Genomic DNA, 20999 nt, shown 5'->3' with positions numbered 1-20999 from the left:
TGCCAGTGATGCAGTGAGTCACAGACAATCTGTGAGTGAGTCACTGAGTGTAGATGTTGTGATCACCCTATACCCTGGTCAGGGAGACAGTGTGCATTGTGGGAAGCTGTAGTATGGTTGGGTTCAAGGTAAAGAGTGTAATCTGTAATAAATCAAAACACAAGCCTTGAGTCAATGCTTAAATTGAAATGTTTATTACACAAAGCAGTTTGAAAATCAACTGTGAAACACTACAGTCAATTTATAATCAGCAGTTTTTGCAAAATTTCCATATTTTAAGTTCAGGAGAGTTTTTGTCCTTGTACAGAAATTATGTACATACTAGAACAATTTCCAGTGGTGAAAGTTTGTCTGTCACTGATGGTTTTATATGACTTGGTTTCTAGTAAGTCTATGTAATTGTACCCTAAAAATAGGCTGTCAGTACTTACAGGGTTAACATAGAACAGAGATTTTTCATAAACTTCCGGAAAGTTCAATAATAAAGTGCATGAAATATTCCAAAGAGTTCACAATGGTAAAAGATGAGGACCTAATTTTGTACATTTGGCAATAATTATGAAATACCGTAGTATTGTCAGTAATACATTTATCAACATTAAAGCTGCACTGGCTGCAACTGGAACATTTGTTTGACTGTTTTGTTATAATAACTCATGACATTGTACATACTGCACAGTATTGGCAGTATTGAAGTCACCTTTGGGTACATTTATTTATGCAGCTGTACACATAATATGGTAAATAAATCCTATCAAATTGATTTTTGGTCTAAAATGAGCGCCCTCAACGTGATCATGATTTCAATCTGTGACTCAACTACTTCTGGGTACAACTGACCTCTAATTAACATGTCAATGTCAAATTACTGGTATCTGAACAATTTTCAGTGGATTTACTGTTGGTTGTCTGATCAAAAAGAAAACCAACCCAAGTTACAGCTAGTGCAGCTTTAAGTTTAAAGGGTAGAGTCTGTCAGTTTGATGGTATTTGATAGTAAACCTTGTTTTCATAAACTGATACATACTTATTTCATGACTAAAACATGTCAAACCACTACATGACTCGTACAGTATTGTGAGCACTAGAGAACCAATGATGTCCAGTAAATATGCAAACTTGTAACATCGAATGAACAGGGTATTAAGCCTGTATTTTCTGTTTGAATGTGTACATCTTGGCTTGCTATGGTGTACTACAATATCAGTAAAACCAATAATACCATATTTTTTACATTTGTAAATACTTTAGGCACCATCAATTACATTCTTTGTTTGCTGTTCACATGTGGATAGGTTTATTGATAGATTAAGAAAAACAAACAAATTTTGTTTTATTCAAAAAGCCATATGTTATTGTATTGTAAATGGAAAGACCATTCAAATATTGTCAAAATAACTACGCATATATCTAAATAGTTGTTTAAGACAATCAAAACTTTGGATTTTGACATTTATAATTCACTAGAATAGTAGATTTAGGTGCAAACAAAATGAATCCACATAAAAGTGAATTTTACACGATATGCTAGCATTGTGGGTGTTTTTCTGTGTTAGATTTTTTTCCCTGTCTGCCAGGTAAGTTTTGGGAATATCAAGGACAGCAAATAAAGTATTTAACTGGTGGTACCTTATGTAGTAAATAAAATGTATTGATCCAACTATGCTGTGTTTGTGATATCATACATGGACTAGTTTAACATTATTTTTTTTTAATTTTCATAAATTGAACAGGGAATTGGAAAGAAAACTGAAAATATATAAAAATGTCATTGTCACTAAAATAGACAATATGGTGGTTACTGTGAAATGATACAGGCTTGTGACCTTTGACCTAGGTACTACTGATTGGTAACATTCCATAGTAGCCTTGTCTCTGTATGTATAAAACTCATTTAGATGATAAATATAGCCCATAATTATCTACTGGTAATCAATGTTAAACTTTAGTCTAATTCATAGTAATCGTATGTAACTCCATAATATGGCAATACTGTTATGATCTCTAATACCACCATATGGGAGGTACTGTTATACAACGTTTATAGAACCATAGACAATACATTTGTATCAGTGATGTAAATATATACACATCTCAACAAATTTTGTTCATTTCAAAAAACTGGAAGTTTTCGCCATAGAGTGAGGTATGGCAGATATTTTCCCTCCCTCACTGAACAGCATGACAACTATACAACATAGCACACGTTTTATTTTGAACCATTGAAGTGCATAAAATTACCGCTTTAAACTGTAAATTACCAAAATTTCAATATAAACATTCCTATGAAACAATCTGAATAACAGAACACCTATACTATCACCTATACTATCACCTCCCCTAAACTTGCTAGAACACATGGAACACGGAAAGTATCACAGACAGATGACTCATTGTTCTCTAGTGGAACTTTCACTTAGAATCTGTTTTAACACTTTTTGCAAAAATATGTCATTTGTGATTGATTAAAGGGACACAAGCTGACTTTGTGTGGTTCATTTTTGCTACATATTAAAAGGTATTGGTATAATTCACTTTAATTAAAGTGGCTATATGGATGAGGATTGGATATTTATTTCGGATTTTTAATTTATAAAACAATTTTATCATGGCTTCCTACTTGAAAAATCAATGTGAAACAACATTGACCAGATGTGTCTGTGTTTTTAACTCAATACATTGCAAACGGTTGATAAATGTGTAAAATGTTTGTTATTGTACGTACAATAACGAACATTTTTTACGCATTTTTTCGCTTTTTACAATGTATTGAGTTACAAACACAGACACATCTGGTCAATGTTGTTTCACATTGATTTTTCAAGTAGGAAGCCATGATAAAATTGTTTTATAAATTAAAAAATCCAAAATAAATATCCAATCCTCATCCATATGGCCACTTCAATACTGAAGCATTTAATAGAACTCAAACCTGATATTCAGGAATAATACATTATATGATTTAATGGTATAATTTAGTATACATGTATACTAAATAAGAGTGGAAACCTACACAGATTATTATTGTCATCATGGGCATGTATTAGCAACAGCATTCAATCAATCAATCAATCAATCAATCAATCAAAAGAATTTGTATTGCGCCAAAATCCAATACGACATAATGTTCTATGGTGCTGAACAGGACAATAGTAGATTGATGTAAAAGTTAGATAGCTCTTGCTAACAGATGTGTCTTGATGTCCTTCTTGAATTTATCGATAGTTGACGAAGAACGAAGTTCAAATGGTATACTGTTCTGCAAGACTGGCACTGCTCGCGATAATGCACACTCACCGTATGACTTTGTATTACAAGCATTAATGTCAGAATACTTTTATCAATGTTTATCAGGACTTTCACCCAGAATAAAAAGCTTACAAACTCAGCTTGTGTCTCTTTAACCATTTTGTCATCCAGTTGTATATGTCAAGGTATAATAACTGTCTTAGAGTAACTGGTAATGAGACATGGTAAAGTCTGATAGATAGTGAAATAATTCAATTGTCCATTATCTATGTGATAACCTAGCTCAATTATCCATTTCTCTACAAGTTCTAGTTTTCACATAAGCATCATTGGCCATCATTTACCAAAACTCAACTGTATTCATTCAATAGCCTCAAATATTTATTTTCAATATCCTAAAGAGTGAAGGAAATTAAGAGTAACATAAGGGGTATTGTCACTGTGGGTTTCTGATTTGTACTAGTGATCAGATAAGTTTTAAATAAGTTTTATTTGTCTTCATGTAAAGTATATGAATGTCACAAAATTGATGTAGACAAAGTTCACCATCTTGTACAGTGACCTTTGAACAATTCCTGTATTCTCAGGTCAAAGGTTAGTTTCAGTGGGTCAAAGATTATCCGAGTAATGTTACAACATATTAAGGTGCAAGAAAGTCTTTATATACAATAAATGTGCAGATTTCTGGAAATAATTCAAGTTTTACTTAACCCGCCTTGATTTGTATTAATCATACACATCCTTAACCCTCCTTGAGGTGTATTAACCATACAGGTCCTTAAGCCTCCTTGAGGTGTACTAATCATACAAGTCCTTAACCCTCCTAGAGGTGTATTAATCATACAAGTCCTTAACCCTCCTTGGGGTGTATTAATCATACAAGTTCTTAACCCTCCTTGATTTGTATTAACCATACAGGTCCTTAACCCTCCTAGAGGTGTATTAATCATACAAGTCCTTAACCCTCCTAGAGGTGTATTAATCATACAAGTTCTTAACCGTCCTTGAGGTGTATTAATCACACAAGTCCTTAACCCTCCTTGAGGTGTATTAATCATACAAGTCCTTAACCCTCCTTGAGGTGTATGAATCATACAGGTCCTTGGTTTGTAGAAATAAAACATGGGTTATATCAGGCTTTATACAACGTGTTTTAATATTGTACCAGTAGAACACATACACCTGATTTACAGTTGATATCATTGATTGCAAAATAGTAAGAATAATGACTGTTCTCTATACTGTTTCTAAGAAATCTACAATGTTATTTCTCAATAAATTGTCAAAATACAATTTGGCAGTTATTGTGAATAAAAAAAAGTGGGATATGATAGGATAATTATCTTACAGGTTTATTCTTAAAATGTGTTAAAACTGACCCCTCAATTATCCGTCTTGAACCTTCAATAGGTTTACTGTAAGTTTTTTTGTTTTTTATTGTAAAAGTGTCGGCAAATTTGTTAATGCTGTGGAGTACTTATTTTCTTTTAGACTAAATTTTCATGGAAATCTCTTTTCTGATAAAACCCTCATGAAAACACTTTTGACTTACTTATATCTCTGAGTGAAAACTTGTGTTTTTGCTAAGATTTGGGAACCTTGCTGACAATGGGAAGAAATGTGATAAAACTTGCATCGGTTTCCATACCTAGTACCACAATATTTAATTGGTGGGATGCAGGGAAAGCACCGGTGAAACAAAGTTAGCTTTCATCTCCTTCCCACTCCTAACAAAAACACTGAAATGAAATCACTGTAGAAATATATATATATATATGTATGTATATGTATACACAGACTTAATCCAAGGAATAAGGATGTCATAAGTTGTTACTCGGAGTTTCACACTTCTTAAGTGATCATCACACGACTGTTGAATTGAGAAACCCCTGTTCAAAGTACAGTACTCCACAGCAAGCTGCAAACTAGTTCTACATTAAGTCTTCAGTGGTTACTTAGTGACCAGTAGCTATCTACCTTTTACTACAATGATCATCTATACTCATCTCTGTATGTTCTGAGCACCGTAGCGTCGATATCGTGGACCAGTAACTACCATCGTACCAGCTATGATGTCGTATGCACCACGGTTGTGTTGATAAAATAATATTGTTAAATAGACTGGAAAGAAAAATGCCATGGAGAAATTTTTTACCAGGGATCGAATAAGTGCACTGCAAATAAAGAAAAGAGAAAAGACGATACTTCAGTCAGTATTTCATTAAATAACAACACATCTAATGGGTACATGTTGATATTGCACAAGTAAAATTACAAATCACAGTTCATATAGTGGTATACATAAGGGTTTACAAGTAGAACAATTATCAGTCCAACTACAGGCGAGCATCTGTTTTTGTTGTACCGGTATATGGAAACAGGACTTGAGGGAAATATTGTAGTTGGTATGAAAGAGACCAACCTCCCGTTTCCAAAAAAATATATTCTTCATGAGAAATTACACTGACATTTCATTCTGACACAGGTGATCTTCTTAGTTGCAGTTTGATATATTATTTTGTAATTGTTCCATTGTATTTTTTCAATTTTAGATCCCTGAAGAAGGTCTCATGTGAGACCGAAACATGGTGTAATTTCTGATGAATATATATTTTTTCGGAAACTGCAGCTTGCTGTCTTTCATACACACTACTAGTACATGTAGTATACACATGTCTAACTTTCACAGATATAAACAAATTGATTAAACGATCCACATGAATTTACATCAGAGCCAACCACTGTTGTTTTTGTATCAATAATAGTCAGTTTGTTAGTTTGTTAGAGTGATAAGGAGAAGACTTTTCAGCACCTTCACAGCTAGTTTTAATAGTCCACCACTGATGAAACGATATTCTGATCACAGGTATTTCTAAATAACGGCTATCATGGTTGTATACCATATTGATATGACAGCAGGGTACAATCTGTAACTTTATGGCATTTGATAGTTACTTTTATTTCATAATGAAACATACTTAAATAAATACTATTTTCTATCATATTTAAATTCCTGTAGTAAGCTGTATGACATGTAGTTACATGTACATAACATGAATCAATATGTTTTAGTTGTTTGATTAACATATTGAAATAAAGGTAAACATCAAATACCGTAAAGTTACACACTCTAACAAGTGCACTAGCTGTAACTGGGTATTATTTTTTTTAAATTTGACAACCAACAATATGTTCACTGAAAATTGTTAAATATTAGACATCGTATATGTCAAATCATAGACCCTCCACCCACAGGATACGCAACTGCGGTAAATATAGGTATATTTTATCTCTAAGTAGTAATGCAATATGTTGATATCGTGATTCGTTGGGGTGCTGATTTTAGGATGTGGACCTAAAAATCATTTTGATTTGATATATTACACTATACATATACTATGTCTACTGATACATAAATATGTTTACCCACATGTGAATCAATACTGTTCAGGTGTACAATATTATGATTAAATCATTATATCTAACAAAACAATTCTAAATAATGTTCCACTTGCAGCTGGTGCAGCTACTTTAACATTTGAATTCATAGTAAAATTCATTTTATGTTTTGAAACCTACAAATAACATTGACATATTTTCACTTTTTCATTTTTTTGCATCATGTCCCAAGGTCAGTGACAATTCTGCATATATTATCACATTTGAATAACAGAACAATACTAGTTAATCACATGTGCTATAAAAGGACAGTACTTTCAACAACAAACTAAAGAGACATTTGTTCAAAAATGCATTTTGTGTGGATTGACCCTTATTGGCACCACTGCACAGTACTTTGATTCAAAAGTCTGGCACATTATCAATTGTTTGGATTATATTAGATTAGATTAGATTAGAGACTTTGTACTGGACTGTGGACTGTTTGTGTTCTTTGAGTTTGTTGCGAAAATTGCTGTCAATCCTACTGCAAGGATGACCAACTTAGAGACATGGACTTGAGAATAATATATAAAACTGGGTTTGGTAAAAAGTGGACAAGTTCTTTAATCTATGTTACAACTTTATTTCTGACATTTCGACCTTACATGAGAGGTCTTGTGTGTTCTTGGTTCACTACTTTGGCAAGTCTAATGGACAACATATGAGCAGAGTCTGTAACACTGTGGTTCTCAATTGTTATTTTTGTTTCACATCAAAACATCCTGTCATTATTCCTGGAATAAGACATCAGTGAAAATTTGGGAATTGCTTCCAAAGAAGTTTTGACTCTGTGAGTAAAAATTATATAATTTGTAACTATGAACCCAGAGTCTATCAACATTCTACATTCATTCTCAAAATATGGGAAAATTAAATTGAAGAGAAGTAAAAATCACTCACTTCCAAGTTCCGATATCTTCTCCACTAAATACCAAAACTTTGTTGTTTCCTAAGTCTAACACTCTATCACTAGTTATCACTCTCAGACCAAGAAGACGTTTGCCAGGGGTAGCACCACCAAAATATCGCACACCTCTCCTAAGGAAAAATGTCTGCAAAGAAGATAAGAAAAAGATTATCAACATAGCATTCTGTTTGAAGTGACAGAAAAAATGCAATAGCTGTCCAATAAACTCATGTTTGATGTTCTTTAAAGATATTCATCAGGTTGGTAAATCATCATAATAAACTGTTCTTCAGTGTTTTTGCTAAAGTTTGTGAATATGGTAACAGAAAGGGGACTTATAGTAAAACTGGCATAGTTCCCATACATTGTATCATGATTTTGGTGGGTACGTTGGTAAAATGAAAAGGGAACTCAGGTAGATTTCACCTGCTTCCCAACCTTAACAAAACCACTATTCTTGTTACAACCACAGGTTCTTATTACCTACCAGTAATGTTTACCACTTAGTGGAAATGCCAGTGAACAGATATTTTGACAAAGTCTGAACAGGAGAAATGTTATCTTTGGTTAATTGTTGGTTGTGTAACAATTAGATGTTATTCCCCAACATTTTTCTTCATTCAGCCGAGTGACCTAAGGGGCCTTTAGGTCACAAGTATTTGCCAACAATATTCAGCTAAACTACCGTTGGCTACACACTTATTGCCTGGCTATTAGGCCACTAGTAGACATTTATCAACATGAGGGCTGTTATGCAGAAAGTCAAGGGGAAATAGTAGCTACATAACAGCATGAGGGGTAATTTATATGACATCTACTTGTGCCCATATAAGGCCAAGTAATAAGTGTTTTATAACACATTGCTCTCAGGCAATTCTTCTTTTCAGAATCAAAGCAAATCACTAGTAGGTCTCTTGTTCTACTGTAACAGTGCCCACTGTATGCAAATTGAGGTCACTAAGGGTCATTAGTCTATATCACTGAAGGCTGTTAAGTGACTATCATAGAGTGTGTTTTGTCTTAATTGACTGTATATAGGGTGGAGGCCTTGAAATGCAATTAGTAACAAATTATCATATATCATAGCAACTTACAGTACTCCGAATATTATATTTACTGAAATATAATTATATTACTCAGTGGAAAATTGTGTGTGTCTACACTGATGTTTCTGTAGCATTGATTACTGTTAGATTCCAGTCAACACATATAATATAATATTCAGTCAACTGTACACAGAGGGTGATTTCAGTTATATACATGTACATTTCACATATCCACATTGACATACTTAAGTACCAGCCAAGAGTTCACTTTACAATGTTACAGGGGAACGCGACTCCAGGAAATAGAGACATTTTCATAAACTATGGGTTCTGGAGAGTCATTTCATGATTTTACATCACCTAGGACCTACACACAACACTTACCATATAACTATAAACACCCAGTCTGTAAACAACACTTACCTCATAGATACACACACCCAGTCTGTAAACAACACTTACCTCATAGATACAAACACCCAGTCTGTAAACAACACTTACCTCATAAATACAAACACCCAGTCTGTAAACAACACTTACCTCATAGATACAAACACCCAGTCTGTAAACAACACTTACCTCATAAATACAAACACCCAGTCTGTAAACAACACTTACCTCATAAATATAAACACCCAGTCTATAAACAACACTTACCTTATAAATACAAACACCCAGTCTATAAACAACACTTACCTTATAAATACAGACACCCAGTCTGTAAACAACACTTACCTCATAGATACAAACACCTAGTCGGTAAACAACACTTACCTCATAAATATAAACACCCAGTCTATAAACAACACTTACCTCATAAATACAAACACCCAGTCTGTAAACAACACTTACCTCATAAATACAAACACCCAGTCTGTAAACAACACTTACCTCATAAACACCCAGTCTGTAAACAACACTTACCTCATAAATACAAACACCCAGTCTATAAACAACACTTACCTCATAAATACAAACACCCAGTCTGTAAACAACACTTACCTCATAAATACAAACACCCAGTCTGTAAACAACACTTACCTCATAAACACCCAGTCTGTAAACAACACTTACCTCATAGATACACACACCCAGTCTGTAAACAACACTTACCTCATAGATACAAACACCCAGTCTGTAAACAACACTTACCTCATAAATACAAACACCCAGTCTGTAAACAACACTTACCTCATAAATATAAACACCCAGTCTATAAACAACACTTACCTTATAAATACAAACACCCAGTCTATAAACAACACTTACCTTATAAATACAAACACCCAGTCTATAAACAACACTTACCTCATAAATACAAACACCCAGTCTGTAAACAACACTTACCATATAACTATAAACACCCAGTCTGTAAACAACACTTACCTTATAAATACAAACACCCAGTCTGTAAACAACACTTACCTCATAAATATAAACACCCAGTCTATAAACAACACTTACCTCATAAATATAAACACCCAGTCTATAAACAACACTTACCTCATAAATACAAACACCCAGTCTGTAAACAACACTTACCTCATAAATACAAACACCCAGTCTGTAAACAACACTTACCTCATAAACACCCAGTCTGTAAACAACACTTACCTCATAAATACAAACACCCAGTCTATAAACAACACTTACCTCATAAATACAAACACCCAGTCTGTAAACAACACTTACCTCATAAATACAAACACCCAGTCTGTAAACAACTTACCTCATAAACACCCAGTCTGTAAACAACACTTACCTCATAAATACAAACACCCAGTCTGTAAACAACACTTACCTCATAGATACAAACACCCAGTCTGTAAACAACACTTACCTTATAAATATAAACACCCAGTCTGTAAACAACACTTACCTTATAAATATAAACACCCAGTCTGTAAACAACACTTACCTCATAAATACAAACACCCAGTCTGTAAACAACACTTACCTCATAGATACAAACACCCAGCCTGTAAACAACACTTACCTCATAGATACAAACACCCAGTCTGTAAACAACACTTACCTCATAGATACAAACACCCAGTCTGTAAACAACACTTACCTTATAAATACAAACACCCAGTCTGTAAACAACACTTACCTCATAAATACAAACACCCTGTCTGTAAACAACACTTACCTTATAAATACAAACACCCAGTCTGTACACAACACTTACCTCATAAATACAAACACCCAGTCTGTAAACAACACTTACCTCATAAGTACAAACACCCAGTCTGTAAACAACACTTACCTCATAGATACAAACACCCAGTCTGTAAAGTAACGCCATTATCAACATCTGCTGTAAGTCTTCCATAGTGGCTTCTTCATCTAGTTCTTCCAATAAAAATTTCATAGTAAAGTCTGTTTGATCTCTAGATATGTAAACAAGAGAAAATGGGGTTTTAGAACAAGAACTTGGCTACATGTATAGTACACAGAATGGCTGGTTTATAAAACTATGTAATAATGTCTTGTAAACTAGCAGACTGGCATTGTACTATTACTAAGGCCCCAAAAAATTGTTGGACAATGCATAACATAGTAATATTGGCACATCTGAATCATTTTTTCATGAGATCATGATTATGAATTAAATAAAGGGATAACTAATGAAATGTTAACTCAGACTGGCTGTTTAGTCAAACATCCCTAACCCTAACATTGCATCATCACTAACCACAGGCCTCTTTATGGCTTTGTTCAAAACATGCTCGCCAAAATGTCCACAACATGCTTGTGCTCATTGTGTCAACAGAAATACAGTGCATGTGCCCTGGCTTTCGAGAATGTAATGTTCTAGGATTCTTAGTTTTAAATTGAGTTCAAATACAGATTGTTGCCAACATTTGTTTACACTTACGTAGCGTGGGCTGTGCCCAGTTTGGGTTAGGATTAAAATTTAGGTATGAAGAACTATAGATAAAGTTGGTCCACAACAAAAGAGTGCTCCTGTACAGTCTGCCCTCTAATGATAGCCAAATTCTGTTGTTGTGGGTTAGTCTGATAGAAAAAGGCATTTGTTGTGAGTTACCATGAAGTAAGAGACATATGAATGCCAAATGTTGGTGTGTCGTTAGAAATTGTGTGCATCAGTGGCACATCAAATTGGATTAGAGGGCACACTGCTCCTATACAATCCTCATGGTTCCACTGATAAGATAATTCACTGATGTAAAAGCCTGAGATTGAATCATAAGTACCATAATATTTACCTGACAAAATTTTAATTTTACAGGCTGATATATTATCAGTAAGTTACTATATTATCAGTTGTAACAACTCCCCTGTTACTAAGTTTACTAAACTGGAACAATACACACTGACTGGGTCTAGTGTTCTCTAATCTTGACAAAAGACATGTTGGTATGGTTACTTTGTAGTAGCTGTACACTCATTTCATACAATACCATAATAGTGGGTGCAGATGTTAGAATCTTTGCCCAGGGTCACTACACAGGTTTATAGGGGAAGGATTAGTGGGTGTATTGACAACACTGGTATAAAATGTATGATTTTGAATAGCTAAGCATTGTGGTATATTATAATGGACATGAAACAGTGTTGGGTGATTTGAGACTGACTATTCATCTATGATGGTTACAAAATACAAAATACCAAAGCCTGGAGGGCCAGCCATTACAGCTACATGTGGGACATGTATTCTAGTATTTTCCCAAGGATTGCAACGAGGACAGCTAATTTGCATAACAATTTACATATCAATCATGTGGTATTTGCATAATTATTTACATAATGATCAGCATATGCTATGTATACATGTCTTCAACATTGAAACAAACTCCGACATGTTTATATTATATTTAACACATACAGACATGGACATTGGAATAAACCATTTCTCTTCATGTGAATGCATTATTATAATATTTCCATTCAAAGATTGCTAAAACTCACGGATGGTAGAACACTTTTGAAGCACAGTAGAAACCTGCCAATTATGGTGACGTGGGTGTTACTGTTAGGGACAGTGTTAGCACCCCGGTTTCTCTATATGGGGAGAACACTTTATGGAAGAAACCTGCCAAGCATGGTGGCCTGAGTGGCAAGGACAGTGTTAGCACCCTGGCTGCTCTATAATGTAGAGCACACTGGTATTCAAAACATTAATTAAATATTACAACATTCAGTTCATATGACACAGTACATAGTGCACAGTACTTACCCTATTGTGTCTGTGTATTCCATCACAAACAAGGTTAAGAGAATTTTGATGCTAAATAATATGATAAAATCTATAAACTCTGCTGTAACTCTTCTATACACTGATGGTATTTGGTATTCTTTCCCTGTATAACAAAACAAAGTGAATATATATGCACATGTAGCGTAGTGTCTTGAAAATAAAAATGTCTGAGATGAAATGAGAGTGACATGAAAGGAAAATGACAAGGGAGTATCTAACTAGAGGTCTGCAAAATTGATATCCAGATAATAATACTGTATCTATAATTTATCTATTTTTTCACTTTTGGGATAATTTTTGGCCTGTCTCATTACAGCCCGAGAGGTCCAGGTATTCCTTTGCTTATATATGGTAATGTACTCTCTCACCAACTGGACCTTTCAGACTACCGGATACTAGTCTCACTAATGTTACAGTAATCATTAATGTCATAGGATTACATCAAAAGGATGAATGCTCCTTAGGAAACCAATTTATTTGAAATTTTAAAGTACATGTACTGTTGAAATCACTACAACTTTACCATATGAATTTGTTCCTGGTCATTTTGAAATCATCAAAGAAATTTGCTTGTTTGCCACCTTGTTTTTAAAGATATTGTCAACTTATCATTTGCTTATAACAGGGCTTGACATTAGTAGTAGTCTAGGACATATAGACTATCAAACATTGTATCTTGACAACCAAATTTATTAAATGTGGTAGTCTGTTAGACCAACGAAAATCAATGGAAAATTGTCACTGAAACAGTTCACTTGGTGAAATTTGACTACCAAACCCAAAAGTTAAATTTGTGCTCTGTATAATAATATAGAGTTGACACAGTATTTGAAGGCATTCAATGCAACAGTATGGGTTATTTTGTCTAACTGTACTGTATTAAAAATAAAGAAAATCTAAGAAAGCTCCATGAGTGACACTGTTTATGACTAAAGTGACAAAATATAATTGGTGGGGTGGGGATGAGGAATGCTATTCAATATCTAACAACCATGTATAATGCAACATGTCTGGTAGAGAAATTGAAACTGAAATTAAAATGCAAGAACTACTCGCTTTACAGGTAGAGTACATAATGTACTGTCAATACCATTACCAACAACGATCAAAAATAATTTATTTTGAAGTTATTTTCAGTACTGAAAGCAAATTAAGGATTTGTGAATAAATTAGGATATGTGGAATCAATTATTATTACCGTGTCAATAATGACATCCAATTATTTTTCCTCGAAAATTGAGGCCGGAAATTACATGTTCAGACTCGGAGTGATTTCGGCTGTGGAGGCCTATGGTACATGTTATTGTTATCAGTACTAGTAGAATAATTACAGTAGCTTTATAATTTTATATTTCTGTGTCACTATAAAACTCGTCAACTAATACCAAAACGATATATTTAGGTATTATATATGCTTGTGTATAATCTTTGATAGAAATATTGTGTTATAGGAATGTCAGGGCTACTTGCCTTCTAATATCGGGGCCGTCTGTGTAGCTTCTTGGCGTTGTTGTTGTTGACTGGGCGGTGATCCCGTCCTTCCTGGTGTTTGTGGGGGTAAAGGTGTGCTGTTCTGGCTCGTTTGTGAGGGTATAAATCCGTTTTGCATTACAGGTTGTCCATTCTGTCCCGGTACCGGGGTAAACGGTGAAAACGGCATCATATAGAATGGGTTTAACTGGTAAGTTGAACTCCACATTGACGCATGCATTCTGTATTGGTTCAACCATTGCGAAACAGCTTCCGTGTATTCCAGAGAACTTGGACGATTTTCCGTGGAACTTGGCACAGATTTTTGATCACTTCTAGTAGGCAAACTGTCTAGGCCTAGAAGTTTCTTTAGCTCTTCTTGTTGGCGAATGAAATTCTGTCTATTACTAGCATTTTCGACAAATTCGCCATGTCGTTGGCGAAGCGAACCCGTCGTTCCGTCCATCTTGGGTCACGTGATGACGACGTCTGATTTGACCCCGTAACCTTGATCACATGATATCAGCTGATGCCAGTGATCATGATACGATCCTACACACGATAATACGATTAGGGTGTTTTTCGATGTAGTTCCAGAAAAGGGAATACAAATGTAACTCATGTAATGTTTTAAACAAAGATAGGTCGTCATATTGCTTTCCACAGAAGGAAATATATTTACATGTCTTTCATTCGTCGATTATTTGGGTTTGGAAACACGAACAAAAATCATGAGGAAATCACGCAACCGCACAAGGTAAGATTCCGATTCTTTAATATTGCCATATGTATAAAAAGAACTTGGCTATAGAACTTAGAAGGGCCTCAGTATTATTCACACAGACACATATGATACTTTTGTGCTTCAGTATGATGATAATGGTTGATGGTGTAGCCGCTGAGGCCTTGGATGAATTGAACTGTTTCACCGTCATAATAGCAAAAGTTAATAATACTAGCATCATAAACTAATATTACTAATAACATTTCAGACATCATTCTTACAATTTTACATCGTATCAGGCCGAGTCCAAGTGTGGTGACGTTGACAGCTAAAATAATTGTACACATGTTTTAATGATAATAATAATAATAATGATAATTAATAATTGATTTTTATATTATTTTCTTTTACATGCTTTTGATAGACTAGTTAAAATACTGTGTTAATGCATAGACAGTGGAGGGGAGCCCCATCCACTGTCTATGGTTAATGATGTTTAAATCGTTCCAATTATGAAAGATAAAAATCACATAATCATGTTGATATCATTTACATACTAAAGCTCTGCCCGCTGCTACTATTTAAGTTTTCAGACAACTGTTTTTCTCACCCAAATTTTATGGACCTTGTTAACAGTGGCAATCTAGGTTTTGGCTTACTAAGATAGACATACACTAAAACTATTGTTGTTTGATGTGGTAGATTACACAATTTGGTGATAGTAGTGCCTCTATTCAACTATTGTATATAAATTCAAGAAGGATATCAAGACACATCTGTTTGGAAGAGCTTTCTAACTTTATTTTACAGTGAGCTACTATTGTTCCTGTTCAACACCATACAACATTCTACATTTAATTGGATTTTGGCGCTATACAAATTCTTTTGATTGATTGATTGATTGATCAATTGATCAATCAATTGATACATTGTAAAATCATCCTGTAATCAAGATAGTGTGTGGCCACTTGAGAAAAATAGCTATCACTATCAGAAACACCACCCTGCTGAGAGTGTATTAATCTATTATTAAACTAACAATTATTCAATTAGCATATATTAGCATACTAGTATGTCACAAAAATTGTTTTAGTTTGTGTCTATCTCAGAAAACTGAAACCTTGAGTACCGCTGTTGTAATTATGATTTACATAAGTGTAAATTAACTTCTTTTTTTTATACTGGTAGGAAGAAAGCAACAGTACAACAGAATGTGATCTCCATGGCAACCAACCAAGTGGTGAAAGAGTAGAAGCAGTTGTTGAAAGAAGTGACAGAGAGGACAGACCAATTCCACCAAGTCATGATGTAGAGTCTACAGAAAACAGTTCACCAAGACGAGTTGGTAACGTTGTGAGATCAGCATTCATGAAATCAAAACTGCCTAAAGAAACAATCATCCCATATGAATTTCATGACAGTTCTGAGAACAGTAAGATGTCTCCTGATTTGAAGATATTTGTTGAAGATTTTGTGTTCGTTGTACACCAGGATCTCTTGGTTCGGAAGAGTGGGTATTTCAAAGCATTGTTGGCCAGTGGAATGATTGACAGTGAGTTGATGCAAACTACCAGAGAAGTGAGGTTTTATGATGTACCACCAACAGCACAGGCCATGCAAATAATCCTGAACTTTCTGTATGACAAAGATGTGGACATGCCTTCTAGCAAAGAAGAACAAGTTGATATCCTGGCAGCTGCAGACTTCTTGGAAATTCTGTTAAGTCCAAAGTTGTTTAGAGGGATTGTGACGCTGGAAAACTGGAGTGATTATATAGAGATGGCCAAAACTTACAACTGGGAACAGTTAGAGGATTTGATAAATTTAATTCTTGCTGCCCATTATAGGTTTCTGAAAGATGGTACAGAGTTATCTAGTTTGTCGAGGGAAGCTATTGCCAAGATAGAAGATAAAACCAAGTGTACAGAAATCAGACAGTTCTCTAAGGAGACGCTATGTCTGGTACTACAACACGAATCAAACAGGGATGACAATTCTGGAAAGATACTGTGTTGCTATGATGACAGGCTCAATGACTGGTTGTTTTTAGATGTGTTCCCACCACGATGTAGTGAGTTTCACAGTGCTCTACATTCCTCGTACACCCACAACTATGTCGGTCTGAAGATCGGTCACTGGACAAGACGGTTTTATGAGTACGATCCTCACGAGTGGAGAGAGATGCAGATAGTTACGTATAATCCATTAGGAGACATGAAACTAGTACTAGAGTCATTTATATATGATTCTTTCACAGGGAATTGGAGTGATGTATCTTACATGACGCCTCCAGGACTCTCCAAAGCGGACTTCCTGCTTGCACAATCTGAAGACGTTTTGTACGCAATACCTCCGTATCTGACTAAAAAACGAGGACTCATTGTGTATGTGTATCAGAGTAACCCCTTCACACCGCTACGTTGGCAGAGACATGTGATCTTGTGTCCTCATTTCCAAGAAGACGACAGATCTACAGATGTGCTGTTCCTCAATGCTTGTCTTCATCAAGATTCGATTTACGCACTGTGCTCGGATCGTCAAACTGAGACACACTGCGACAGTCTTTTCATCGTCAAGGTAACACCCAAGCCTGATTGTCCTGACAGCTCTGATTTCTTTGATGCCGATTTTGCCGGTGTTACCATGGATACAGCAGTGAGTGGTAACTATGCAAGGATCTTCTGTAGTGGAGATGCTGTAGTTCTCCTAGCTTCAACAAGTGATAGACCATCAGTCATACCCCCTAGCTCACTGATTGTTTTTACATTACAAAAAGACACCATCGCTACCTTCAAAACTGTCACAAGAATTTCAGCTGCCAAATTAGGGATCCCATCTCTTCGCGACTTTCTCCAAAACTGCAAAGTTGCCATCGTTGGCTGTCATCTATATATCCTGTCTGCAGATATGAAAGAAGATATGGTTTCCATTGATATCAAGACAGGAGTTAGTTGTCATGTGTCACTGCCACACTTCATATTTGAACCATGGAAGGATGTGTTGGCACTATTTCCACTGGACGTACCTCAAGAACTCGGTATGTGTGCTACAATGCTGAAGAAGAAAAACATTGATATAATCAGAGATGATATATAAAGTGATAATTCGCAGACCTGAATGTCATTGTTTTTATGAAAAACTGAACTGAGGTTAAAGGACGGAAAGTTAGAAAATTGTAAGAAACTTGCGACAACAACTTTGATTTTAATATTGTCAGTTGTTCTACAAAGACCAGTTAGCATTTTCATTCTTGTTCAGTTTTATTTGAAAGACTATTTACATAAATTCCATTTACCCTTGCATGACTAGTATGCAACTTCCGCTACACTAACAAACTTTTATGCAAAAATGTAAAAATGTATTCATTATGGTAATGATGGATATTGATCAGTACTTTGTCTATCAGAATATTCTCAACTGCCAAGTCTGGAAAGACCGCATAATATTTTTGTGAACTACTATCGTCATTTTTGTTTTGTGTTATTTACTAAGGATATCAAAATGTGTGTCTGTAATCAGCAATTTACCTGATGCAAATTACATGACTGAAATAAAATATAACAAATATTTGAGATTAAGTTTTAAGCAAACTCAAGAAATTATTAGTATGACGGAACTCATCTATGCAAACAAGTCTAAGTGTGTAAAGTTAAGTTCATTTTGCACTAAGAAATACTAAGAGCTCACCAAATGTCTTCACCAGGTATCTATCATGGCTTCGTCAGTGTTTTCTGAAGTCATGACGCATGCTTCCGGCATTTATACCAAATTCTTGAAAGTTGATATCGATAACGTCCCACATGTTTTAACATAGAAATTATTACGTAGTACATGTGTAAATTGTAAAAGAAATGATTCTTCATTCTGTGCAAAACTGCTAGGACATTTTTCTTAAAAACAGAAGTACATCCAATGTAGTGTAATCTAGTACTCATTATTGATAATTTTTATTCAGTCTTAAGTTGTTGTAACTGTAACTGGGACACTTTTTTTCATGAAATAACCAAAGATATATATTCACTGAATATTGGTCAATTACGTATAAAAAGACATTGCATGCATCTCTTAATTAGTAGTCGATATCATCTGTAGGTAGTAAATGTACTTGGGAGTTTAAATCTTGAGTGAAAGCTTGGTTTGAGTCTGTTGCCATGTTAAAACTCTACTAGTTGTAACTGGGATATTAGTTTTTGCTCAGACAACCATAAAATTGTCAATGAAAATTATTAAAATACCAGTATTAGACAGTGTACATATTAATCGATGGTTGATATTATCCATAAGCAGTACAGAAACAGGTTGAAATCATGAATGCCGTCGTTGAGGGCGCTGTTTGGTGCAGCTCAAAAATCAACTTGATTTGATTTATCTTGTATACAGCTAAACAAAATATGTTTACCCTGAGGTGATGCAGTATTGTTCATGGTGTACAATATTATGAGTAATTTAGTGTACCGAACAAAGCAATTTCTAAAAGACATTCCAGTTAATACAGCCAGTGCAATGTTATACAGATGGAAACTGCAGTGTGTGTGGTGAAAGCCTATTTTATTTGGTGGAGACAAACTGATAGACAACTCTTCTTATTTACAACTTGGGAAATTTAATCAAACCCACACTCAAACTTGAGCCCTTACCATTTTGGTTAGAAGGGAGTAAATGGTTTAATCACTTGAGGAATGACTACTCATTTGCATATAATTTGCATACGCGTGTATGAAATAATGCTTTCGGTATTACACTGCAGTGTAAGGACCACTAGAATATATGAGTGCACCGGTGCAAGTAATTGCTGGTATCTATGTATTGATGGGCAGGTTTTCAATATTGTATTTACTTTTAAACATTTACCTGTGAATATTTACAGAGTCCGATGATATTTTATTGTATTGTCTCAGAGAGAAATGATATTTATTATTGATATAATTATAAACATTTTATGTGATTAAAATTTATGTTTTTTGATAGAAAGGTATTTTATCGAATCAATGCTATGATAGTGTGTACAAGTGTATGTGTTCTATGATAGTGTGTACAAGTGTATGTGTGTTCTGTGACTTAGTTTGTGTAAGTGTGTGTGTTCTATGACTTAGTTTGTACAAGTGTGTGTGCTCTATGACTTAGTTTGTTGTGCAAGTGTGTTCTATGACTTAGTTTGTGCAAGTGTGTGTTCTATGACTTAGTTTGTGCAAGTATGTGTGCTCTGACTTAGTTTGTTGTGCAAGTGTGTTCTGTGACTTAGTTTGTGCAAGTGTGTGTGTTCTATGACTTAGTTTGTGCAAGTATGTGTGTGTGTTCTATGACTTAGTCTGTACAAGTGTGTGTGTTCTATGACTTAGTTTGTACAAGTGTGTGTGTTCTATGACTTAGTTTGTACAAGTGTGTGTGCTCTGTGACTTAGTTTGTTGTACAAGTGTGTGTGTTCTATGACTTAAATTGTGTAAGTGTGTGTGTGTTCTATAACTTATACATCTTGTTGTAGAAGGAATGCATTAACATACATGTAATAGAATGGCTTAATTGATTTGAATTGAATTGAAATTTATTCCCCACAAGAAATAAATGATAACATCCAAAAGGAAAACGAATTCAAGTTGTGGGTGAGAGACTAGAAAATAGTTTTGGGAAAACTAATCGAGTCTATCCACTCAATTTCAAAAGCATCGAATTGCATATCACAAAAAATGTGGTGACTGTAGTTGCTAATTAATTAATCAAGGTTTTATGTAATTATTTTCTCTTGAGTAAAAAAGTTTGTAAACTCAGCTGGTGTTACTGCTATTATACAATTCATTATACTTTTTGTTTGTAGAATAAAATTTCAAAGAAACAGTTCTTAACAGAACTAGATTGTCACCAAATGTTATGACAACTGTTAATGTGGGCTCATATTTGTCATTTTTTATGAACCCCAAACAACCAATTTAGATTTATTTT

The 20999-nt window shown here is 34.7% G+C and overlaps 2 protein-coding genes across 2 annotated transcripts; one reads left to right on the top strand and one right to left on the bottom strand.

The window, feature by feature from the left end:
- Nucleotides 1-2880: 2880 nt before the first annotated feature.
- Nucleotides 2881-14804, bottom strand: LOC144444661 (uncharacterized). The gene is made up of 5 exons (XM_078134163.1): nucleotides 14339-14804; nucleotides 12848-12971; nucleotides 10913-11036; nucleotides 7591-7742; nucleotides 2881-5423 (listed from the first exon to the last, which is right to left on the bottom strand). Exons 1-5 carry the CDS (start codon nucleotides 14802-14804, stop codon nucleotides 5252-5254), a joined length of 1038 nt encoding a protein of 345 aa, XP_077990289.1. The 3' UTR covers nucleotides 2881-5251.
- On the top strand, nucleotides 14715-19964 carry LOC144444660 (uncharacterized). The gene is made up of 2 exons (XM_078134162.1): nucleotides 14715-15095; nucleotides 16251-19964. Exons 1-2 carry the CDS (start codon nucleotides 15021-15023, stop codon nucleotides 18156-18158), a joined length of 1983 nt encoding a protein of 660 aa, XP_077990288.1. The 5' UTR covers nucleotides 14715-15020; the 3' UTR covers nucleotides 18159-19964.
- The last annotated feature ends 1035 nt before the right edge of the window (nucleotides 19965-20999 follow it).

The sequence above is a fragment of the Glandiceps talaboti genome, chromosome 13 (genome assembly GCF_964340395.1).
Source record: "Glandiceps talaboti chromosome 13, keGlaTala1.1, whole genome shotgun sequence".
Taxonomy (NCBI): domain Eukaryota; kingdom Metazoa; phylum Hemichordata; class Enteropneusta; family Spengelidae; genus Glandiceps; species Glandiceps talaboti.
Note: the sequence above shows the minus strand (reverse complement) of the source record. Positions and strands in the feature narration are given on the sequence as shown.

Excerpts from the sequence above, each read along its gene's own strand:
- LOC144444661 (XM_078134163.1), bottom strand. The coding sequence starts at position 14,804 with ATGGACGGAACGACGGGTTCGCTTCGCCAACGACATGGCGAATTTGTC. Across the intron at positions 7,743-10,912 it reads TGGGTGTTTGTATCTATGAG|ACATTTTTCCTTAGGAGAGG; the intron begins GTAAGTGTTGTT and ends TCTTCTTTGCAG. Across the intron at positions 5,424-7,590 it reads GAAGATATCGGAACTTGGAA|TGCACTTATTCGATCCCTGG; the intron begins GTGAGTGATTTT and ends CTTTATTTGCAG.
- LOC144444660 (XM_078134162.1), top strand. The coding sequence starts at position 15,021 with ATGTCTTTCATTCGTCGATTATTTGGGTTTGGAAACACGAACAAAAAT. Across the intron at positions 15,096-16,250 it reads AAATCACGCAACCGCACAAG|GAAGAAAGCAACAGTACAAC; the intron begins GTAAGATTCCGA and ends TTATACTGGTAG.